The sequence below is a fragment of the Mesoplodon mirus genome (assembly GCF_964341445.2).
Source record: "Mesoplodon mirus genome assembly, chromosome: 17".
Taxonomy (NCBI): Eukaryota; Metazoa; Chordata; class Mammalia; order Artiodactyla; family Ziphiidae; genus Mesoplodon; species Mesoplodon mirus.
Genome location: NC_138993.1, coordinates 76231568 through 76256578, shown reverse-complemented (window position 1 = coordinate 76256578; position 25011 = coordinate 76231568). Strand labels below are relative to the sequence as shown.

The 25011-nt window shown below is 53.3% G+C and overlaps 1 protein-coding gene across 1 annotated transcript in view; it reads right to left on the bottom strand.

The window, feature by feature from the left end:
- Positions 1-25011, bottom strand: part of COL4A2 (collagen type IV alpha 2 chain) — a 178402-nt gene that overhangs the window by 14169 nt on the left and 139222 nt on the right. Inside the window, exons 21-36 of the mRNA XM_082602472.1 lie at positions 21476-21568; positions 20130-20293; positions 16918-16990; positions 16725-16831; positions 15517-15718; positions 15065-15124; positions 13414-13470; positions 11605-11712; positions 10526-10747; positions 8567-8728; positions 6446-6616; positions 5591-5734; positions 4166-4288; positions 3757-3938; positions 2366-2429; positions 2102-2176 (exon numbers count right to left, since the gene is read on the bottom strand). Of these exons, the coding sequence (XP_082458598.1) occupies positions 2102-2176; positions 2366-2429; positions 3757-3938; positions 4166-4288; positions 5591-5734; positions 6446-6616; positions 8567-8728; positions 10526-10747; positions 11605-11712; positions 13414-13470; positions 15065-15124; positions 15517-15718; positions 16725-16831; positions 16918-16990; positions 20130-20293; positions 21476-21568 (2007 nt within the window). The remainder of the gene's footprint in view (positions 1-2101; positions 2177-2365; positions 2430-3756; positions 3939-4165; positions 4289-5590; positions 5735-6445; positions 6617-8566; positions 8729-10525; positions 10748-11604; positions 11713-13413; positions 13471-15064; positions 15125-15516; positions 15719-16724; positions 16832-16917; positions 16991-20129; positions 20294-21475; positions 21569-25011) is intronic.

The following is a 25011-nucleotide window of genomic DNA, read 5'->3' as shown; positions in this document are numbered from 1 at the left end:
GAACACCAGGACACCGTGGACAGGCCACTGTGCCACCTGGAGCCCAGCTCATACAAATCATCACTGCTTTCACCCTGTCCCTGCTCTGGAGGAAGCCAGCTGCCATGTCGTGAGGACACTCAAGCTCGTGGGGAGGAATTCAGGCCTCCCGCCAAGAGCCACCTTGGACGTGGGTGGTCCAGCCCAGTCTGGCCTTCAGATGAGGCAGCCCTCCTGACCTCATGACCAGAATCTCATGAGAACCACCCTGTTTCCGAATTCCTGGCCTCAGAAACTGTCAGATAACACCAGCGGTGGGTGCTCTAAGCTGCCACATTTTGGGCGCCTTGTTAAGTGGCCAGAGACCACTCACCTGAGCCCTTATCTGAGTGGTTTCTAACGGGTGCTGTGCCGGGGAATCTGGGGGGTTAGTCAAAACATGAGATGTTTGAGCCTCTCAGGTCTGGGTCAGGCCCGGAATCTGCCTTTTAGACGAGCCCCTCAGGTACTTCTCTGCTCATTGCGTGGACTTAGAGAAGCGCTGCCTTCCCGTCAGTGACACTATTCTGTGCCACAGGTTTTGGTGTTTCTGGGACGCTGGAAGATTTTGGAAACTTCAGACCAACCCGATTCTACACAGTCACTTTTGCCAGTGTCTCCTGAAATCTCTGAGGCTCTTCTCAGAACAATTACTGTCGGCGTTCTCGTGGTCTTGAAGAAAACCACCTAAGAAGTTCTGCTTGTTTTCTATGGATTATTTTAGTGTTTTAAAATCTGCTCCAAACCCCTATTTACCTATTTCTTCCATAAACGGTCTCCACCACCTCCACCCGGACCCAGAGTCCAGTGCAGCCTGTCTCTCATCCTCCGAGGAGGGACCAGGCCAGAGCCCCCGGTCCCCGGGGCCCTCCCACTGGGAGGCCACCTGCCCAGGGCCCCTGGGCACCTCCCACCCACGCTGCAGGGGCAAGCGCCGGGGCCGAGCCCACTTCTTACACTGCACTTGTCTTAGGACGAATGGAACACCCCTGAGGATGCTGACAACTGTCACTGCCCCCCGGCCCTAGGATACAGTCCCCTGGAGATGGACACAGTGGGAGGCTCCACTTCCTGGACTTCAGTTTAACTAAAAGCTAAACGTTCAAGGGGTAACAACCGTATTTCCTGGGGTGGGGCAGTTTCTCTTCACACACATTTTCAATCGAACACAGGAGGCCATGGTTAGTGACATATGTGGCAAAGATGGTCTCACATTTCTGCTTTTATAAACAACACTGCCAAAGGAATTATTTAGGATGGGAGATCCAGCCAGCCTAAGGTACCCTTGTCTGTGAATAAAGCCGTCGGGAGACCAAACTGTAGATCTACAGGGAGCCCAGAGGAGTTCATAGGTGAGGTTACCTATTCCTCAGTGACAGCCCTCCACTCCCAACTGGGCTGAATGCCCCTTTCCATGCTGGTGCTTTCTCTCAAGAAAGCTCAGCGCCCTCCTTGTTGGCCGAACACATGGACAGACTCTTTCGCTGAACCCGAGCCATCCCTAGGCAGACCTGTGGGGTCTCCCAAGATAAAATCGCAGGAAGGAGGCATCTATTCCAAGTCCCGTGGGAGATGACACAAGCAGGAATTTTGATCTTGAACTTCAGTGATGCTCAGAGAAGGGGCGTGAGCTGCCATGCCACGTGACACCCCGACGTACCCAGGGCTGGGGGGCCGCCCCTTGTTGCCTTACTCAGTAGAGAGGTCTGACTTCCACTCCCCTTTCTTCTAGACCTTTCACAGTTTGCAAGGGCTCTGGTCATTGTGTCACTTGTTTCGTGCTCTAGGACATGTCCCAACAGAACAGGCACATGTGGTACCTTTTAGAGGCTGCAGCTACTCCCATCCACTGAATGTTGATTCTCTCCATCTTCCCTCTCAGGGAGAGAAAGGTTTCCTGACATTGTCTTCAGGCTCAATTTAATTAAAAATTCCAGTCTTCCTTACACATCGGGCTTAAGGACCTCAGACCATCCCTACGTCGTGACCCGTGGGCTCACTGAGTAAGTTGGCAAGCGTGAGTGACGACAGACCAGGGGGCAAAGGCTGCGGAAGGTGAAGGGATGGAGAACCACGCGGGTACCTGGGGCTCCAGCGGTGCCTCCTTCCCCCTTCAGGCCTGGACTTCCTGGAAGGTCTATAGTGCTTCCAATATCACCTGTTAGGTGCAAAAAAGATGGCTGAAGTCAGGTCTTCCTGTGGTTAGTTTAGCAACTTCTATGACACTACATTCCTAATAAGAATAATTTGCTTCAAAATAACAGCACCCACAGGCCTGATGTCCCCACACTGCCCGGGATGCTCTGGATGGGGGATGCCCTGTTTTCACCGTCCCAGCAACACTCACCAAAGTCACCGATGGGGCCGATCTCGCCGTGAAAGCCTCCTCTCCCCGGAGCTCCCTTGTCGCCCTGGAGCAAAGCCAAACATGAAACCATCTTACATGGCCGTTTGTGAAGTTTGTAATTTTTTAAAAAAAACTTTTTGTTTTATAATGGAGTATAGCCAATTCACAATGCTGTGACAGGGGCTTCCCTGGTGCCGCAGTGTTTAAGAACGCAGGGGACACGGGTTCGATCCCTGGTCCCGGAAGATCCCGCATGCCACAGAGCAACTAAGCCCGTGCGCCGCAACTAGTGGGCCTGCGCTCTAGAGCCCGTGAGCCACAACTACTGAGCCCGTGTGCTACAACTACTGAGCCCGCGCACCTAGAGCCCGTGCTCCGCAACAAGAGAAGCCACCACAATGAAAAGCCTGTGCACCGCAATGACGAGTAGCCCCTGCTCACCGAAACTAGAGAAAGCCTGCATGCAGCAACGAAGACCCAATGCAGCCAAAAATAAACAAACAAATAAATAAATTTATATAAAAAAAACCAATGCTGTGACAGATTCAGGTGCACAGCGAAGTGACTCAGCCATACACGTACATGTATCCTTTCTCCCCCAAACTCCCCTCCCATCCAGGCTGCCACATAACATTGAGCAGAGTTGCCTGTGCTATACAGTAGGTCCTTGCTGGTTATCCATTTTAAATATAGCAGTGTGGACATGTCAATCCCAAACTCCCTGACTATCCCTTCCCCCAACCCTTCCCCCGACCGGTAACCATAAGTCTGTTCTCTAAGTCTGTGAGCCTGCTTCTGTTTTGTAAGTAAGTTCATCATTTCTTTTTAGATTCCGCATATAATGGATATCATACGATATTTCTCTTTCTCTGTCTGACTTGGTGAAGTTTGCAATTTTGAAGGGTTAGCGTATCCAGCTGTTCTGCTAAAACCAACTCTCGAGGTTTGCGATGTCATCATTTTGTAAAAAAGTCCTAAAGTTTTTCAGTGTAGTATAGAAGCTGGTTTGCATACCTGTTCTTATTAAACTGCAAAGCAGTAATGATGGCAGTTTTATTGAAATAAATAACATCAATGACACAGACCGTGGTCATGACAGTGGTAGTCATAATCATGGCTGACTGTGCCCTACCCTCTGCCAGGCTTACCCGGGCAAACATGTCGGGTACCATCTCAAGAGCTCATTCAAGCCCCACAGCAGCCTGTGAGGTGGGGACTGTTACTGCCCATTAGAGAGATGAGGACGCTGAGGCACAAACTGGTTCAGTAACTTGCCCAGGGTCATTCAGCCCATAAGTGGCAGAACTGAGTCTTGTCCCCCAGGAGCCGTGGACTGCAGTGCTCGGCCAGCAGGCCACGGGGAGAGGAACTCACAGAAGATGCCCACTTACCCTACTGCCTGTGAAGCCCGGAAACCCTGAGATTCCGGGGGAGCCGGGCACGCCGGGGAATCCTGGTGACCCGGGCACGCCGGGGAATCCGGTATCTCCTTTGACTCCTTTGACGTAGCCTGGTTGCCCTGGCAGCCCAGGGACTCCCGACAGCCCGGGGATCCCTGGCATTCCGGGAATGCCTGCAGGGAGACTGAGTGTGAAGTTCTGGGGGGACCCTGCTCCACCCACCCCGGGCCCCCGAGAACCACCCGCCAGCCCCTGGCACGGACATCAGGGTGTCAGGAGGGCTGCAGCACAGGAGGCTGGCCCGGGCGCTGGGGCGTCTCTGCTACTCTCGTACACTGTGAGGGGCTGGGGTAGGCAGGGGACCCCAGGCCACCGGCTCTGAGGTCAGGCGGGGCCTCACCTTTCAAGCCCAGGTATCCTTTCAGTCCCATGGGGCCTTCATCTCCTTTCTCTCCTTTGATGTCTTTCATTCCTGGCAGGATGATGGGAGGTGGTCCAGGGGGGCCGGGGTCCCCTCGGCTGCCTGGAAGGGAACAGAATGCAGTCATTCCCTTGACCTCCGGAGCAGGGGTTAGAACCTGGGTGGGGAAGGCTTCTCGGCTGCTGCCATACTTCCTTTCAAGCCCGCATCCCGAGGGGCTGAGCCATGGGTGGCACAGCTCCCCCGCAGCTGCGAGCTGGGAGCCCAGGTGATGGGAACAGCCATCTTCCTCCACGCTTCTCTCCTCAAGGGAGGGGGGCACAGGGACCACCACTGACTTCAGAACATGTTCACCCCAGAGAACCCTGTGCCCCTCAGTGGTCACCACCCCGTCTCCCCTTCCCCAGCAATAGAAACCACTAACCCACTTTCTGTCTCTGCAGACAGGTCTGTTCTGGACACTTCATACAAATGGAAGCAGACAGCATGTGGCATATTTTCAAGTTTCATCCACGTCGTAGCATGTGTCAGAGCCCAATTCTTTTTCATCGCTGACTAATATTCTTTTATATGGCTATGCCCCATCTTGTTTATCCGTGATGGATATCTGGGTTTTTTCTATTTGGGGCTATAATGAATCATGCTGCTACGAAATTTGTGTGTGAGTTTCTGTGTGGATGTCTGTTTTCAGTTCTCCCGGGTGCACACCCAGGAGTGGATCTGCTGGGTAATTCTGTGCTTATCTTTCTAAGAAACTGCCAACATCTTCCACCCTGGCTGCACCATTTGATATTCCCACCAGCAGGGTCTGAGGGTTCCCATGTCTTTACGTCCCCATCAACCTTTGTTATTAGTAATTCAGTTGTTTTAGAGACCATGGTGATACTTTGAGAACAAGGGTGTCTGAACAAATGTCATGAAGATGTGGTTCGTTGGGAACACCCTTCCTGCATCTCCCACCTGGGGTCTTGGGTTGCCCCCCCAGGCCAGGGCTTGGAGCAGGCTCACTTCCGGGGGTCACCGTCTCTCTGCACGGGGTGTAGCCGTCCACCTGGACGATCGTGTCCCTCTTTTGCCAAAGGCGCTCTGTCCTTCAGACCTCACCTTCCGCTTCTCCCCTGGCCTCACTTCCTCGCGTGCACCACGGAATACTCATGGTGGGACGTGTCTCTTAGGATGTTTTTGGTTCTTAACGCTGCGTCGTTTCCGTTCTCAAGTCTCCTTCGGTCAGTGGCACTCCCTCCTTATACATGGCCAGTGCACTGAAGCAAGGAGGAGGCCCTCCAGTTCCTGGAGTTAGCTTCTCTTTTAATAGTGTCTAGTGTTTGGGTTCCCGGAACATTGTTCTAGGCAGTGTCAGGCCGCTGTGAAAGTGAGTCTCAACCTGGCCGAGAAGTGACGTACCTTTCACACCGGGCTCGCCAGTCAGGCCCTTCAGCCCGGGGACTCCAAAAAATCCAGTCTCTCCTTTGTTTCCTGGAATCCCGGATCTCCCTTTGAGCCCGAGCATGCCTTGGAAGCCGTCCATCCCGGGAGAACCCTTAACTCCTTCAGAGGGAATGAGAAAGTGCTGGGTTAGGCGTGGCTCCCACTTGAGACTTGTGTGAGGACAGGCGAAGATTCTTAATGTCAGTAGGATTTTCGGGACAGCACTTGCTAAGGGACTGGTCCGCTGCCTGAGGGGCAGAGTCAGCCCGTCTGCCACCGGGGACAAGACGTAAGGCCAGTGCAGGCGGACAGACAGGAGGAAACTGGAAGTCACGGGGTCCGTGGTCTTTCCACCAGGTTGGAAAGGGGCCCTGGGACTTGGTGTGATGTTGACACCGCACCCAGCGTGGAAACCTGGCAAAGGGCCCTGGAGAAGGCAGCACGGTGTCTCCAGCTGCAGTCAAGGGCCAGAGAGCCCCACTTGCGGGTGGACTAGCCTCACCTGTGAGCAGGGAAACCTACGCTGGGGACCAAGCATTTCCCTTTGCTTTGGTTTCCGTTCACCACCCCGCCTCCGGATCTGAATCCCGACTCCCGGGGGCCTGTCCACAGATCCCCCCTGGCAGAGAGTAAGTCCGCCCCTCAGACAGTCCCTCTCTCGTGGTAAGTTAATAAACTGGCATTTGGGGGCACAGCGGTCACAGCCAGCCTGGGCAGCATTGCCCGGTCCCCAGGGCCCGACGCAGCCTGGGGCTGCAAGGCTGGGCCCTCCCGCAGAGCTGTCCCACCCGCGCCCCACAGGCTAGGTCCCCGGTCGTGTTCTGCAGTCACCTTTGGGGCCCGGGGCACCAGGCATCCCGGCCATTCCTTTGAATCCAGGGCCTCCGGGATGACCTCTCTCACCCTGCCAGCCAGGGTCACCTCTATCCCCGGACACACCCTTCATGCCCACGGGGCCAGGGACGCCTGTGTCACCTGGCTCCCCTCTGTCTCCAGGCAGACCTGTCAGGACGGGGAAGGAAGATAAAACAAGATGAACAAACCACACGGAGAAAACACCTCTACGATACTTCTGAGACATCGATACCAATAACTTTTGGTAAGAGAAACGTCTTGGAAGGACAATGGGAAAGTGTAACCACAGAGGTGAGTCTGAAGGTGTGACTAGAGCGTGCAGCACACCGCAGGCTGGCCTTTCTAAAGAGGTCCTTCCCCGACAGCCGGCGGCCAGCCCGTGGGACACGAGTCACATGAGACTTTCTCCGCTCGGGCGCAAAGCCACGGACCTGGAATGGCTGGGGTTACTTGTGGCTGGCGGCCCTCCTGACATCGCTGGGGTTAGGTTCTAGGGGAGGTCCTGCGACACCTGCCATCCTCATCTCGTTAGGGCGTCAGCAGCTGCCGGCCTGCCCTTACCCAGCCTCCCCGACAAAGCTCAGCCCCTCTGTTAAAACCCCCCAACGGCTCCCTCGCCCAGGGGCTCTAGCTCCTTAGCTGGCATCCAACGCCTTCTGAACGCTGGCCCCATGTCCCCCTCTAGGCTCCCATCCCCTCCTCAGATGATGTGCTCTCCCCCCGCCCGTCTCCTGGGGCTGTGCCCCTCCTAGGAAGGGCCCGTCTTCCATGCCCAGCCCCTCCCATCCCCTCCTCCCAAGGCTGTTCTAGCCCACCAGCTCCCCTGCGGTCTGAAATGCGGGGCCCCGTGGTCTGGTCACCCTGCTGCTTGCCCCGGCCAAACACAAGCTTCCCCGTGGGTAATTCCATCCCCTCCTAAACCGTGGGCTCCATCAGGTAGGGCTTTGGCGTGGGTCTTGAACACACCGTGCTGCATTCCACGCCTGCGAACAGGCAAGGCCTTGCGAACACTGGTACAGATGTGGCCCAAACCCGCTGCCCGGGGTTCCCGTTACTATGAAATCAGCGGGCGGCACAGTGTCGCTCCCCCCGACTGGAGCCCCCAGATTTGGATGCAGTCGAGGCCACTCCTGGGGGACGCATCTGGCTTATGTCTGACCTATGTGGGGCACGGCACTGCCTTGTGTGGATGGCTACGGTCCTGGACAAAGCTGTCACCTGATTATGGCAAACGACAGACTAGGGTCACCCTGGACGTTGCCTCATGGACGTCTGGCCCCTCCCAGCCGCTCTGTGATGTGCTCGGTCCCCCTGCAAGGGCTCCAGTGAGCAAACATCTACAGTTTCGTGTCTGTGCGTTCCTGCTCCCGCCCACCTTGCCCCATGGTTTTCCTGAAGGAGGCTTTTTCCTTTCTTCTCCAAATTTTTCACATTCAGGAAACAAATCATGTTGCCTCTTCAAAGCAGAGCAGATTTTGAACTTTTGCAGTGGGGATTTTTTTCCCTAATGAAATCTTACCTGGAACCCTAATATACACAACAGGTACAAAGAAGGACAGACTTCTCAGGCTGTTTGAATTCTCCTTGTTTGATGAAATACATGTCCTGAACCTGTTCGGGGCTGAACTGTGTCCCTGCAGAATGCAAATGTTGACATCCTAACCCCAGTACCTTGGAATGTGACTGTATTTAAAGCTGGGCCTTTAAAGAGGTGATTGAAGTTAGTTCAATGAGGTCATGAGAGTGGGTCCCAGCCCAGTGTGACAGTTCTCCTTATAAAAAGAGGAATTAGGGTGCAGACACGTGCAGAGGGGTGACCCTGTGAGGACACAGGGAGAAGACGGCCGTCTGCACGCCAAGGAGAGAGGCCTCAGGAGAAACCAGCCCTATGGACACCTTGATCTTGGACTTCCAGCCTCCAGACTGTGAGAGAATAAATTCCTGTCTTTTAAGCCATGCCATGTGCGGTGCTTTCCGAACCCCTGCAGCTCTTGAGAGGGGGGTTCCTTGGAGCACAGCTGAGAATTCCCCAAGGGGGCAGTGCTGGTTCTGCTGTCAGTGAGGCCCTGACTCCTTGATGGGAGGGTGGATCCTTACCTCCAAAACCTGGGGAGCCCGGCGGCCCCAAGGGCCCTTCCCGGCCAGGAGCTCCAGGGAAGCCATGCTGTCCTGGTGGCCCGGGCAGTCCCGGATGGCCCGAAGGTCCTGGGAAGCCCTGCTGACCCTTCGGGCCCGGCATTCCGGGCATCCCCTGGCTTCCTGCAGGAATGGAGACAAGAGCCGTGAGGTCAACCCCATGCAGTGCATTGCAAACAACACGTGTCTCCTCAGACTTGTTCTATAAAAACAGGTTTTCCAGGCGGTAGGAAGTCTGGAGAATACAAAGAAGTATAAATGACAAGATCGAAGTAACTCATGCTCTCACCCCGAGACAGTTACTAACATCTTGTTATATTTCCTTCCGGCCTCTTTTCTGTTCCCGTAACTATACCTAGAAGCAGATATTTGCAGAACTGACACCTCGTTTTAAGTGCAGTTTTAATCTAGGGTTTTTCACTTGACATTATATTTTGAGCATTTTGCCACATGTTAAAATACTCTTGGGACTTCCCTGGTGGCGCAATGGTTAAGAATCCGCCTGCCAATGTAGGGGACACGGGTTCGAGCCCTGGTCCGGGAAGATCCCACATGCCGTGGAGCAACTCAGGCCGTGTGCCACAACTACTGAGCCTGCGAGCCACAACTACTGAAGCCCACGTGCCTAGAGCCCATGCTCCGCCACAAGAGAAGCCACCGCGATGAGAAGCCCGCGCACTGCAACGAAGAGTAGCCCCCGCTCGCCGCAACTAGAGAAAGCCTGTGCGCAGCAACGAAGACCCAACGCAGACAAAAATAAAAATAAATGAATAAATAAAATTTATAAAAAAATAAAATGCCCTTTACAAGCACGTTAAATGGCTATGTAAGTCACATCCAGGTCTGCCCACTGCTCCTGACAGGGGCGGCCGAATAGACATGGATACAGTTTCCCAAAACCGATGCTTTGGAAGTCAGAGCTTTTGCCAAACACAATGTTCTCCCAAAGGGCAGGTCATCAAGGTGACGCTGAACACGACAAAGCTGCACAGGCTCGAAAGTTACTCTACTGCCGTCTGGTGGTGTTATGCTCAGGCTTTCTGAAGTCTGTGGGAAAGAGCTACATTTAAAAAATCGACCACAGGCATCCTATAAAAGAGCTCGGGCAGTTTTTACAGTCGGACCGCAGAAGAGACTGGTGGGCACATGCCCCTGAGGCTGGGGCATCCAGCTGCCCGTCGAGAACCGGGCTCATCCCTCAGTGTCTCATGTGAAGGACGCCTACTGGTTTGATGGCTGGTGTTGGGGAGTGTCACCTCTTGCACCACACAGGGAGCCCCTGTCTGCCTGGGCTTGGGCGCTGGGCTGATGACAGCACAGTCAATACATAACAGCTGATGCTTCTCTGACGGGGACCCCAGATGGCCTGGTGGTCACCCCACCCATTCCAGCAACACAATCATGTTAAAGCCAGGCATTCTGGGTTCTCAGGGCCCGTTCTGCATACACTGGGTACGCGAAGCCTTGGCTGCCTTGTTCACTCACCAGACAAGAGGCATCTTCCCGCTTTGCTAAACATGCATCGATGATGCTGTGAACGTTACACTTTTTAAAACCCATCAGTTTTACACCCACAGATTGAGCTGCGTTCCAGTTCATCTCTGTCTCCCTCCCAACCCCGCACCAGGCATGGCCGGCTCCTGTCTTCTCCGCAGAACCATACACATTCTGCCGAAAGCAGCAGGGAGGACCCCAAGCTGAGCCCCACCCAACTTGGGAAGAGAGCATGTCGGCTAATCTGTACCCGTAGAAGAGCTTAGATGGCCATCCTGTACACAGCGTGACGACCACTGTTCTGGAACATTCTAAAGAAACGTTGGAACTGAGGGGGAGAAGCAGCAGCAGGACTCACAGCGTCCTGCATGCAGTCCTGGGCTTCTCACCCAACCCCCTGGGAGCCCTCCTGCCCCTGTGACTTACCCCGGAATCCAGGAGGGCCTCTCTCTCCGGGGGGGCCCTTCAGCCCAGAGCGTCCAGGCAGTCCGCTGTCTCCCCGGGGCCCGGGCTGGGCCCCCAAGACTTCTCCAGGGAGGCCCCTGTCTCCCGGAGGCCCGACTGGCCCCGGCAGGCCAGAGGGACCCGGGAGCCCGTCCAGGCCAGGGCGGCCCACTGCACCTTTGACTCCTCGGGGCCCCACGAACCCTGAAAGGAAACACAGGGCGTCCCTGTAACGAGAGGTCTGCATCATGACATCTAAGCGAGGCACCGGAAAGAGAACACGTGGCCGGGATCCTGCAGGAGGATGTTTGGCTTGTGCGGCCTCTGAACCGTCTACGGTTTTGTTGAGATGATACGATTCCCCGGTGCCTGGGCCTCCGCACACCAAGTGACACAGCCATGCTCCTGCATGCCGTATGAGCCGTGACCACAGAGGGACGCCTGTGTTTGGGGCCACTGAGTCGTGGGCTGGGGCACAAGGACACCCACGCAGGTACCCCCAACTTCTGATCACAGTTCATAGCCAGAAACATGTTCATTTCCCTCCATGTACAGCTCAAACGTTGAAGCTCTTTTAGCCACTAAGTGGCTTCCAGGATGCTTTGCTGTGGCAGCTGTCGAGGAAATGCTTCGAACTGCTGACTCGGACAAGCTGCGAGCTGCGGAGTGGGCAGGCGATGCCGTGAGCAGGCAAACACAGGTGTTCTCTGCGTGGTATCTGGTGAGTGATCCGCGGATCGGGAATTGGTGCTGAGAGCTCAGAAGAGGATAACCTATGTGCCCTTAGAAGGTTTCATACTCACTAGAGGGAAATCTCTCTGTGCACCTATCTCTTTTCTCCTGCAAGATCCATAAGTTTCTTCTGCAAAATTCCAGCCCAACTTCAGTGAGGAAAATGGCGACATTTTTTAACGTCCCAAGGACAAGAGCAAAAGTCGTCACCAAGCATTTGTCGAAACAGTTTCTAAATGTTAAAAGATGATCGAGGTGGGGCAGCCCGATGGTACACACAGTCCTTCCCTGAATCTACGTGGCCGAGCGGGAGTCCCACCCTGACTCACCTGGGGGTCCTGGGTATCCCTCTGGACCTGGATCTCCCGGGAGACCCTTGAGCCCTGGTGCTCCATCAGTTCCCGATAATCCCGGAAGCCCTCTGAGGCCTTTGGCACCTAAACAACCCAAAGAAACCAGGACACACGTCAGAGCCGCACGAGCCAACCCCAGCAGGAGATGAACAGGAGAGGGTCAAGGCCGGCCCCCGACTTAACGCGGTCTCTTAGGAAACGGGGAAGTGATGAGGCTGGGGGATGTCAGCCCTGAAACAGCACCTCTGACAGCTGGCAACCGAGTGTCAGTCTACGTGGGCGACTGTCAGTCTGCGCCAGAAGTGACGAACCTCGGCTCCCATCACGACCTCGTGATCTCAATAACCTGATGATCTCACTAACTTCATGTTGCCAAAACACGTCTAAAATCCTCTCCCCCACACGCGATGCACGTACACTCTGGGCCCTGCTCCCCCAGTACCTGCTGAAAACTGTCCCACTGCAGTCTGAGCCCCTCCCCCTAAGAGTCGCCACCACTTTGGGGACAGCAGCGTTTGTGCCTGTGCTGGGATCCACGATGGACAGACCTCTCCAGGGCTCGGGCAGGGAGGGTCACGAAGGGCCACGTGGATAATGCGCTCGGCTCTCGGAAGATCATACAGGGCCGTTAACTCTGCTTCTTGGTGCAAATGACGCTTCTGCATTTTGCCTCACTGTCCCCAGATCCTGTCACCCCTGTGCACCTGGACGATGCTCTCAAGATCCAGGGTGCCTACGATCAGCCAATGCACTTTTCCAGTTTGGGGGGCTGCCTTGCACTGCGGTACTTTACAGTTTACACAGGATCTCAGCTCCAGGGTTACGTGTGCAGTATTCAGGGCACCATTTGCAAACTAGGAAGCGTCTAGAACACTTGCACTGTTCTTCTCAAACAGGTGAGGACACTAAATTCCAGAAGGAACAGGGGAGATGCCCACAGCTGACGAGTGGTGGACGTAGACTCGCAGACGGGCTTCTGGCCTCCACACCGGATTGTCTGAGTGACCCTCTGTGGGTGGTGAAGGCGTCTGCTCCGCCCTGTCCCAGTCAGAGGAGGAGCGAATTGGAAGGCAGACCCCCTGGGCTGAACTCTGCCCAGGGGTGCAGCCTGAGAGCTCGCCATCCTAAGCTGACGGACACGGCGTCTGGGCGTCAGCAGCTGTGGTCACTCAGCCCGTCTGTCATCTCTGAAAGGCCGCCCCACGGAGGGGGAGCCTGGACGGCCCCAGACCGGGCTCTGTGACCCAGAACCCTTCCTGAGTCCACATGACTCTTCAGCTGGGTGATGGTCTACGGCAGCAGACAAGGCCCAGCTCCTAGATCCTGCAGACAAATTCCTAGCCCTGTTGATCTGCTTTCCTCTCAGTCAAAACCCGGAAGAAACGCTCCTCTCCTGCATGATCCTCTTCTACACCCTGGGACACACGGGGATACAAGGAATGCACAGAGCTAGGCCTCCTCTCTGGTCTTGGGGCTCTGCCATCTCTGCCAGGCTCGGGTGCCCACCGGGTCTGTGTCGCAGCTGAGGCTGACTTCCACGTGGCAGGAAGCCTCTCTCTTACCCTAGGGTTCACTAGGTGTCAATCACCGCTCACTTTCCTACACTGATGCGCGGAAGTCGGCTTCCTATAGAAGCTGCCAGCACGTGGTACGGTACCAAGAATTCTGTGATGTCCAGGCGGGGGCGGGGAGGGAAACGCGGGGTCGGGGGCAGAGGAAGATAGCCAGAGAGGGGAAAGGAAGACACGGACGCACGGAGGAAGGCTGGAAGCGCTCTCTCATTACCTGGGGGGCCGGGGGGGCCCGGATGGCCTGGCGATCCCTTAGGCCCTCCAACACAACCTGGGAAGAGAGGACAGGGGAGCTGTAGCCACGGTCCACACCCATCGTCACAGCTTTGGACGTGGCTAAGGTCGAGAGCACCGGCCGTGAAAACCAGCTGCCTTTTTACCATCAGAGTAATTTAATGATTCCATTAATTTTGATGCCGATGTAACTGTAATTTCATTTTGTAATGAAATCAGAATATTAATATAGAAGGCACATGAAGTAAGTCCAGTCGGATGAACACAGGTGCCGTGCTGGCAGTGAGGGCTCCACTCTCTTGGAGGGCAATACCTCACACAGCCGAGTTCATCCGGGTGTCCTTAACCCCCCCCACGCCCGACCCCAAGGCAATTCCCACCCGGGATGGAGGAAGCTTTCAATTTCAAAAGGAATGCTGTGACTTCTCCTTTGTGACTTCCATTACTTTCAGAATTAGCAGAGGCAACTCGTTTTGCTGAGTCGTGCAAAACGAAACCCGGTGGCAGCCACCTCTGGCTGGTGACACCGCGCAGGGGTATTTTGACAGGGCGCCCTTGCAGGCACAGCAGTCCTTTGAGATGCCCTTGGTCTGTCTGCCTGTGATTTGGCAGGGCTCCTATCTTGGCCCGACTTAGCGGCCAAAGGGGGGCTTTGGTCCCCTCCGCCACACGAGGGGTCCGAGGTGCAAAGGCGGACAGCCGAGGCCATGAAAAGGACGGACCCCGGCCGTCTTCAGGGGGCCCGGGCTCCAGCTGGCAGAGCCTCACCCCCAGGGGCCTTCCCGCAGCTTCGAGACGGGCCCGCCCTCTGGGGGCTCCGGGGTTGCCGTTCCCACTCTGCACCCCCACCCCGAGCTCCTGATCTATCCCCACACCTCGTGCGGGGGACCCACGGGTCCTGATGCTGCTTCTCCAAGCCCCGGCCTTTATCCCAAACGCTTTACTCCAGACCCTCAACTGCCCCTGGTGAGCTGCCACCGTCCAGATGCTCTGCCGGCACCTTTGACTCCAAAAAACTCTTCCTCTCTGCCCTGCTCTTCAAATCCTGCCCGAGGCCTGCCGTCCACCCCCTTGTGTCCTGGACTCAGCCCTCTGCCTGGCTCCCCACCTCGGTTTTTAGGCGCCCCTGGCGGCAGACTTGGCCTGTCCGATGGCAGCCGGGTCAACTTCTGGACCGTCCCCTCCCCCCTGCCCTCCCCCGAGCTCGGATCATCTGGGCATCCTCTCCTTATCCGTCAGCCCTTCCTTCTAGCGTCCACTCATCACTGGACCGAATTCTTCTCACATCTGGACTCACTCCTCACCCTGCATGATGAGCAAATAATCCAGTTGCCCTTTACACACATGGAGACATATAGTTTAGGCGTGAAAGGACTTATCTGTTGAGTTCTTACCGATGCCGTAAACAGATGCCTTGTGCCATAGAGACAACTTGGTGACACGAGGTCATCACGCTTGCCCTTCCCTGGGTTCTAAGCTGAGGCAGACGGAGCGCAGCTCCAAGTCCACAAGTGTTTCTATTTCTGATGGCAGCTCTGTGCCCGTGGCAGGGATCACGCCAGTTCTGGCCTATATTCTACAAACTGAGAGTTTTCAAGAATTCTAAAGCTGCCCAACGGTCATGACAATACCTGGCTGGATGATCTCCTGTCCATCTGCTCCAATGGGCCTTTTCACACCCGTATCACAATCTAGGGGTGAGACAGTGAGAGAGTGAGGCAATTTTGCAATAATGGAAAGTGCCTGGCTTTTCCGTGTGTGTGTGTGTGTGTGTGTGTGTGTGTGTGTGGTGGGAAGGCTGGGATGGGCGGGGCATCAGAGGCCCATTTCTGGGCTTCTGGGCTGAGGCTCTGCAACTCCAGCACTAGAGGGAAAGGCCCCACATTCCAGCTGGCGAGAGGAAGCTGCAGTGGGTCCAGAAAACCCCATGGCCGGGTGTCGCTTGTGTGTGGTGAGAACCGAGGGTGTGACACCGTCTCACGTGACTCGCCCCCGGGGAAAGGCGCACTGCCTAAGAAGAACAGCGGGGGTGAAGCACAGCGTCTCACGACTTGGAGAGACGCAAGCCTGGGCCCCTCCGTACCTATTTGTCCTGGAGCGCCGGGGGTGCCGGGAGGCCCGGGGAAGCCTGGCGGTCCAGGTAATCCAGCATCGCCGGGGAAGCCACGCTCGCCTTTGGGGCCTGGCAGCCCCAATCCTGGGGGGCCCCTTTCTCCTGGAATGCCCTTAGTACCGGGGGGTCCTGGGTGGCCTGCGTCCCCTGAGGGGCCTTTGATGCCATCACCCTGTGAGAAATTTGGTTCATCTCTTACAATACGTGTAAACCTCAAAGACAGCCATGTTCCCAGCTACTTTTCCCCGTTCCCTGAATTCTGCGCTCTGGATACAGAGATGAGTAGGAACGGACAGTCATGGTCTCACCAAGTCACAGAAGTAAAGGACAGACTTTCTAACAAGCATGGACAACACCCTCGAAGATAGTTCTGGAAGGCATAGGAATCTGAGTATTCTTCTCTTTCCAAGCCACCAGCGCCCTGCTTGGACCTTCATTCTCCGGGGGAATTCTTCAAGAGAACGGTTAGGCACAGATTTGGAGAAATGGGGGCAGGAACACGTTATTTCACGTTATGTTAGGATTCAGCGTTTGTGACCCATCTCCTAGTCAGAAGGGACAATGCAGTGGTGAAGGGAAGGAAGTCTTTGGTTTGGACGAGAAAGTGCATCAGAAATAAGGAGAGACGATGGGACCAGAAGGGCAGGAAGCTGGGCGGCAGCGGGCACAGCTGTGTCCTATTCATGCAACTCCTCAGAGCAGGGTGAGGGCAGCGAGGGAGGAGAAGGGGTCTAGTCTCCGCGGCCAAGCGCCCTTCCCCGTCTGACCCCCGCCTTTCCCCGCAGAAAGGAGGCTGGGGGCTCTGCATCTTATCACACACAGCCTCTTTCAATGTCGGTGTGTGTTTGCTGCAAAAATGCAGCTGTGTATTTTACAGGTGATCCTAGAAGAAGCGTTCCACCTTCCATCTAGGAATATTCGACTTGGGGGCTCTCGTTCTACGTGCTGGCAAGAGGAGTATTGATTTCCTCTTTTTCTCTTAAACGCTCACTCAGGGCTTGGCTTCCAGCCTTGCCCACTGTTTCCTAAAAAATATGATTGCTGCTCACGAAAAGAGAACAGGTGGCCCTGGGAGGATTTCCTGCTGTGTTAGCACCTCTGACGCTCACGTGTTTAAGCATGTGACCGATGGGGATGAGGGCAGAGCCGCCACCCCCCGCCCCGCCAGCGGTACTCACAGGAGAGCCTGGGAGGCCTGGGAATCCATCCAGCCCGTCACGCCCTGGGATGCCGCTGTCCCCTTTCAGTCCAGGCACACCTGGGACACCTGGCTGGCCCCGCTCGCCTGGGGGAGGAGTGCAGCGTGAGTTGCTCACCCAGGGCAGCCACAGAAGGGTGCATGGTCCAAGATTTGCTGGCCACAAGACTGACCTTTGGTGGTGATGGTTCGAGAATCTCCCTTCATTCCTTTGGGCCCGGGAGGGCCGACACCACCAGGGGTTCCCTGTAGAAACAAACACAAGGTTTCTTCCTCCTTCACACTGTTACGGGCAGCCGAGAAGACAATGATTTCCGTTTATACAACCTGAGGGCCCTTACCTGTCATCAAGCCCAGAGCCACACATCTCTGTCCCTGGCCGCCCACTACTGTGGCCACCAATCACAGAAGGCCATGGGGCACTTGAACGTGGCCAGCGGGACTGAGACACTGAATGTTTAATTTTAAATGGTTAAAACTTAAGGGAAGTAGCGACACATGGCTGGACGGTGAAAACAAGAACCTTGCTACTCAAAGTGTGGTCCCCAGATGGGTAGCACCAGCCTTCCTGGGGGCTTGTCAGGAATGCAGACCCTCAGGCCCACCCAGGGCAACTGAACCGCAATCTGCAGTTCAACAAAGTCCCAGGGATTCGTAAACTCATGAGCTTTGGAGAAGCGAAGGCTGCTATAACCCTAACTGCCATTTTGTTGAATCTGGGCAAATAACATGCCTCCAAGTACGAAGGATGGACATTTGTGATCATACTGAGAATGACGAGTATTTAGTCGACAGCTCGTCTTCCTAACTGAAGTCAAGGTTGGAAAAAAATCATGCTTCACAGACAATTCACTGCAGGAACACTCACGTTTTAAGGTGTAAAATCTAGCTTAGGTCTTTCGATGAGCAGAAACGAGCAGATGAACGTTTCAGGATGCATTTTAATGTGCGTGATATGCCAGTTTGGGGCACCTCTCGGTTGCTGGTATTTGCAAGAATACGGGAACTTTTAGTGTTGGTTTAATTAAATGGAATGTTTCAAGTGATTATAAGTTCTTTTCTCCTAAAACATTCCACAGATACTTGATTTATTGATTTGGTTCTTTGCAGAAAAGGGTGACATTCTCTCAGTAACTAGAACAGCATCTCACACACAGGCAGTACTCAACCAGGAGGTGCTGGGCAAATGGACGGATGCATGTATTCATTTACTAATCGGCCCCCATACTTCAAGCACTCTGCCAGGTTCTATCAGTGCAGATATTAAACCACCAAAAACGGTCTCAGGCATTCCTGCTGCAGATGCATAAACATATAATTAAATGCAAGATAAACACGGTACCTGAGGTGTTTGAACGCAAGTGCTGTGGGTGTGCACGCCATGCAGCTGGGGAAAGCACACGTTCTTGGAAGACTTTAGGGATTCCATGTGCACAAAATGGGATCCATTTGACTTCTCAGAAATAGTCCCTCATTTTATAAATAACTGAAGGTCAAGGGCTTCCCTGGTGGCACAGTGGTTAAGAATCCACCTGCCGATGCAGGGGACACGGGTTCGTGCCCCGGTCCGGGAAGATCCCACATGCCGCGGAGCGGCTGGGCCCGTGAGCCTTGGCCGCTGAGCCTGCGCTTCCGGAGCCTGTGCTCCGCAAAAGGAGAGGCCACAACAGTGAGAGGCTCGCGTACCGGGAAAAAAAAAAAAAAAACCCGAAAAACAAAAAAACCTGAAGGTCCTCCCAGTTCTGCCATTATTCAGTTTGGATTCTCACTACGTCCACTTTTTCTGAATACTTGAGCAACTTCTACATGCTCAGCCATGATTTGGAGATGGTGTCATTTTTAAAGTAGGAGGAAATGTAGCATCTATTATGTTCAGTTGGATAAAACTATTTGTCTTCTGAGAAGTCCCAGAGAATGGAGAGGTGCTGTGGACCTCCTTTTCACCTGCAAAGCTTCCGCGACACGAAGCAGTTATGAGTCATGACCCTCTGCACCAACAGCTCTGAGTGGCTGCAACTCCCCTGCAACTGGACACGAAGCCTGATTGTTCTAACCGTCCCTGGCCAAGTGTCCTGAGCAAACTTTCCTCTATGGCTGAATATATAAAATGATAGACTTTTCATTTTATAAATCTCTTGCAGTTCTCTTTTTGAGTAAAAATAAAGAAAAAATATAGTTTCTTTGCCTTCATCTGAAATTTGCTTTGAGATCACTGGTCAGTTAAAACCTGCCACGAAGAAAGATCTAGTCCAGATGATCTTTTTCTCAGGTGTCAAATAAAGCCCACTTAGCTGGAATCCAGAAAATTTCATACATTCATCCAAACTAAATTCATGATATACTTGGAAGTCTCTCTTTTTATCAAGTTAAGGGAGCCTTTATTAAAATGCTGAATCGGTCCTATCCTAAATCTGAAGAGGTGAATACACAGTGTGTAGTATGTAGCTTTGCATTCAAAATGCCAGAGGGGTTGCTTTTTTTGAGATATAATTCACATGCTATAAGATTAACCATTTTAAAGCATACAAGTCAGTGTTTTTTGTTTTTTGGTTTTTTTTGGTATTTCCACGAGGTTCTGCAACCATCACTATTACCTAAATCCAGACCATTTTCATCACCCCAGAAAGAAACAGTCACTCGTATTTCCCCCTCCCAGCCCTTGGCAACCACCAAGCTACTTCGTCTCAAGATGCCTATTCTGGACACTTCATACAAATAGCATCATATAATATGTTCTTTTGTGTATTATTTCACTTAGCATAATGTTTCTGAGGGCACCACACTGTAGCACGTGTCAGCGCTTCATCCCTTTTGATGGTTGAATAATGTCCCATTGGGTGGGTACGCTACGTTTCATTTATCCATTTATGGGCATTTGGTTTTTTCTACTTTCCAGCTGGTATCATGAATGCTGCTGTGAGCTTAATGCACAAGTTTTGGTGTGGACACGTGTTTTCAGTTCTCCTGGGTCTGTACTAGAAGGGGACTTTCTGGGTCACACGACACCTCTATGTTTGACTTTTTAAAAATTTGTTGGCTGCGTTGTATGGCTTGTGGGATTTCAGTTCCTCAACTAGGGATTGAACCCGGGCCCTAGGGCGTGAGAGCACAGAGTCCTAACCAGTGGACCGCCAGGAATTCCCTATGTTTGACTTTTTTGAGGAAGCATCCAACTTTTCCACAGTGCCTGCCGCATTTCACATTCCCACCAGGAAAAGCTTTAAAGCTCCTCTTGGAATACGTGGCTTTTTTGAATGTCACACTGGGTGCATAAGTGTTGCTGGTCTAAAGCTGTATTAATTCAATAAATAAAAGCCGGGAATGGGGAAATGGCGCCGGGCGTCAAGGTCGTCTTATCGGCTTCGCGGTAGAACCGGTCTCTCACCTTGAATCCTGGGAACCCGGGGATGCCGTGCTGGCCGGGGTCTCCCGGGCTGCCTTTCCTCCCTGGTTCCCCATTGGTGCCGGGAAAGCCCTTGGGTCCTGGTGGCCCCGGAAGACCCCCGATGAACTGGTCATCCTCTGCACATTGACAGTCGCCGGCATCGCCTGCAACGTGGGCAGAGAGGGAGGGACTTGTTATTTGCTCGTGAAGCGCGTGTATGACCCTCCTGTTGGCTCTGCAGGGGACAGGAGGGCAAGGGGGTGAGGGTTTGGCTGCGGGGGGGCCACACCGCAGGACACGCCTACTCTGGTCCTCACTCCCCTCATTCTTAGACAAGAAGCGTGAGTCTCCTCGGGATGCAGATACGTAAAGAACAGGAAAGTTGACGGAGGTGTGGGCGGAGTTGGGGACTCAGCAACAGGAGTTCTGAGAAGCCACCGCGGGGGCCTCAGGGGGAGGGCAGGAAGGTGCAGGGTGAAGGGTGGCCGGAGAGAGGGCGGCCTGGCAGCAGCCGCGGGCGTGGAGCCCGAGGTCCTGGTGCGGAGGGAAGAAATACGTGCCCTCCCTTCTTCTGTCTTGCTGGCTGAACCCAGGGAGCCCGGGGGCAGGGGAGGGCTGAGCTGGAGGCTGGTGGTCGGTTTGGCTGCCAGGGCGCAAAGGGGGACACGTGATGACCCGGGGGTGCCGAGCTGCCCAGCTCACACACGACGCCGGACCCCTGCACCGCCCACAGCTCCACGCGTGCTGCAGAGGTCCGGCGGTTAAAACCCAGGATGCCCAGGGATGGGCGAGCCGAACAGGCCCCCCCGAGGTCCCCACAGGCGGCCCTTGCCTGGAGAGGTGGGGTCCCCCAGGGGCAGCAGGGAGAGGAAAGCAAGCACAGCTCGTTCCCACCAGCATCCGCCCCACCTGGGCAGGTCACGTCTCTCCTGCTTTGCCACCGCCTTGCTGCCGACGCATCCCTAACTCGGGGAGTCGGGTTAGGACCAAACCGGGTGATGACCCTACAGCCCTCTGCAAATGCTTGTTACGTTTTCTTGGAGCCGAGGGCTCGGATGAGTCATCTGAATTCAGTCTAAGAAGCCACCGTGCATCTTTTCTGTCCCCTGTTGGGCCCCGTGTTGCCTGAAAGTTCAGCGATGAACGTGGCAGACAGAACAGAGACGGGAGGGCCAGCTGAGAGCTGGGTGCGCGGGGAACGAGGAGACGCCGCCCCCCAGTGTGAGGGCCGTGGCCGGGAGGGGGCCGGGGGAAGCAGGGGCTCGTCCTCATCTTGGAACCAGTGAAGGGTGAGCTGGACTCAGGAGGGCCAAGCCCCGCCCCCTGTTGTTCCCGGACAGCCTCACCTTTCCATCCTTTCTGTCCGCGAGCCCCGGGGAAACCAGACGGCCCAGGGTAGCCCACCCTGCCTTCTGCTCCTTTAAGGCCGAAGAGGAAACCTGAGGAGAAAACCCACAAGGACGGCACGTTAGCACAGCCCAGGACCCCGTATCCCCCCACCCCGTGTGGGAAGGGTTACAGCCGAGTCTCCCAACAGAAAATGGCCCCCATTCCAATTCCATCCCAACTACTCGCAGAAAGACACGGAGACTTTCTTTTTGTGACCATTGCTTCCAGGATTGGAAACGCATGTGAACGCCTATGATTTTAGTTTTTCCATTAAAGTCTAGAAATAGAAATCTTTACTTTTCAGAAACACTGAGCCCAAAGAAGACTTTAGGTTTTTTTAACCACGTTTTACTTCGACTTGGGTTCTAAGACTACTGCAACTTCTGGTTCTCCCAGAATGACAGAAAACCCAAACAGTAAAAGATGTGAGAATGAACTGGCTTCCCCAGTCCTGTCCTCTCCTCTCCTCTGGAACGGGAGCATCTGGGCACGCCCCTCCCCCCAGACCCACCCCCCCATCTTTCCTCTTTCACGCCTCTGGGTGCACACACGTGCACACATGTAACCATGTAGGTAACTTGTGATCCTCCCACCCCCATCACTAGGATCACAGTACTTCAGGCGTCCTTTCACCATCTGCAGGGCTCTGATAATTCCAAGCAAGGACATCCGGGTGAAGGTGTAAAACAGGAATAAAGACACAGACCTACTTGAGAATGGACTTGGGCATATGGGGAGGGGGAGGGGTAAGCTGTGACAAAGTGAGAGAGAGACATGGACATATATACACTACCAAACGTAAGGTAGATAGATAGTGGGAAGCAGCCGCAGAGCACAGGGAGATCAGCTCGGTGCTTTGTGATCGCCTGGAGGGGTGGGATGGGGAGGTTGGGAGGGAGGGAGACGCAAGAGGGAAGGGATATGGGAACAGATGTATATGTATAGCTGATTCACTTTGTTATAAAGCAGAAACTAATTAAAAAAAAAGAAACAGACTCTAAAAGCCCACAAAATGCTCCGTGTCCCACTTGAGCAGAGCGCCATCTCGTGGTGAGAACTGGGCTGCACATTCCTGGGAAGCACCGCTGCTGGGTATTGACTTCCAGGACTCTGGCCCGAGCTCTGGGGTATGTGGAGATGGGTGAGGCCCAGGAGGGGAGCATGCTGGGTGGGGAGCTGGGGAGGGGAGACCCAGAGTTCAGTTTGGGGCGTGCAAATTTGGAGATGCCTGTGAGACACACAGTGGTGACGAGGTGTCCAGTTGGGATGAGTTTGCAGCTCAGAATACTGAACTGGGCTAGGGACGCAGTTAGGGAGAGCTGGCACATAACTGGTGTTTAAATTCCTGTGAATGAAGGAGCTGGCTAGATAGAGAGACACAGACAGGAACTCCATTGCCCATGGGATGGTGGAGGGAGAAGAAAGAAGACCTAGCAAAGGAGCTGCAAAAATAAGGGGAGAGATGACAAAGGGGGGTGGGTCGTGGAGCTGGAGAAGAGAGTGTGTGTGGGGGGTGGCGGCTGCCCCCTGTACCACTGGGAGGCTGCTGACAGAGCAAATGGTGCCCAGGATGTGGCTCCATAGGTCACTGGTGACCAGGTCAACAGCATGTCAGCCTAGTGGTGGACTGAGGGCTTTATGCTATGTTTCCATGTTCTCCTGATATGTTAGGAGAAGCTAGTGTTACAGGTAGTTATTTAATCACAGATACTCCAGGGATGTTGGCTTTTAAAATCTGAGATGAAGACATTGTGGGTATGCTTCACAGCGTTTGCAAATCTAGACAGAAAAGGCACTTTGGGGCCATCTTAAGGTGCCACCCTCCCTCCTTCCTACACTGTTTTTCTCTTCATCTGGTAAATTCATAATTTCAAGCAAGTCCTAAAGAATAGCACTGTGCCAGGCAACTCTACCTAATGCACTGTGGTAACCTAAATGGGAGGGCAGTCCAAAAGGGAGGGGATATCTGTATGTGTACGGCTGATTCATTTTGTTGTGCAGTGAAGGCTGACACAACACTGTAAGGCAACCGTAGTCCAATAAAAATTAATTAAAAAAAATAAAGGGATCTCCTGATGAAAACAACAACAAAAAAAGAAGAGCAGTACACTTCTGCGATGTTTCCAACATGATTTTCCTAAAGAGGTCAGTGGCCGTAATAAACCTGGCAGTAGTTTGACTTATTCTAGAGCCCCGGCAGTCGACTCAGTTACCCGAGCTGAACTGGACGTAAGCAAAACGTTTAGCTCAGAAAGAAAACTGGCCTCACAGTTTGACTTTGCTGGAACGGCAAACGAGTCAAAATTCTGGTTTCCATCAGCAGCAACACATAAAACTGAGTGAAATGCAGTTAACAAGAAAAGAATCCAACAGCTTCATTCCAGGGAAAAAGCTGAAGAACTCTGTGGGACTCAAGGTCACTGATGTTAAATTATGACTCTACACAAAAATATTTTAAAAGGCCATTAAGGTTGGCTACTTTTTGTACTAGAGACTGCTTTTAAAAAAGTGATTTGGGAGCAATGTGTCTCATAAGGTAAAATAAATATTTCAAAGAGAACTGAAGTTGATAAAACGTATCAGACACCATTCCATCTATTTTATAAATTCTCCCTTCAGTTAACCACATGGACCGGAAATTAGTTAATTTGTTTACAGATGACTTATGTTGGTAAATCATAGATTTACTAAGCAAGACTTACAAAGCCAGATGGTATGTGTTTGTCTATCAAAATGGAATTTAGTTACAGGAATGATGACAACGCTAGCCTTCAATCACGGTCTTTTGAAGCGGCGGATTTTTATGCTTTTATTTTTAACACATCATGTTCTGTTGCCAAAAAAGGAAAACTCAACAGATACCATTTACTCAGGATATGTAATGTTTACAGAAACTCAGCCATTATCACAGATGCCGCAGTAATAAATATTACTGCCAGGATAATAAAAAAGATTAGTGATAACAGCGCTCAAAGTATTTGGCAAATTCCAGGGAAATATCTGCACCCCGAATTTTTCAAAAGACTGTGAGAATCTGCTTTTTGCAGTTGAAGGAAAATTGGGAACGTAGAGCCTTAGTAACTTAAAATTTAACGCAGAAGACAACAGAGAAGTGACTGCTGATTTTTTAGTGGAAGGAGCATATACTGATGTGCTTCTCATGCCTCCAGCGGTTTTCCTTCTAAAGAGACGGCAATGAGACGCTGGCTTCTGAAAGTAAGGAAAGCCTGGTCTCCATCTACCTTTAACTGAACTCACACACGATCCGTTAGCACCTCTGAAGACAGGAATCTGTCAGAGATGAGCGGGGGTGACGTCGGGAATTAAAAGTCAAATATTTTGAAAAGAAGATGCTGAATTGTGTCCATGTCGCAGAGACAGAAATAGTGACCTCTTTTTTAGTTTGATTTTATGATGTTCAAAGCATAACCCTAAAGCTGGAAGCTGAGAGAATAACTGTTTTGGAGGGCAAGCCTCCTTGGATCTCAGCTGA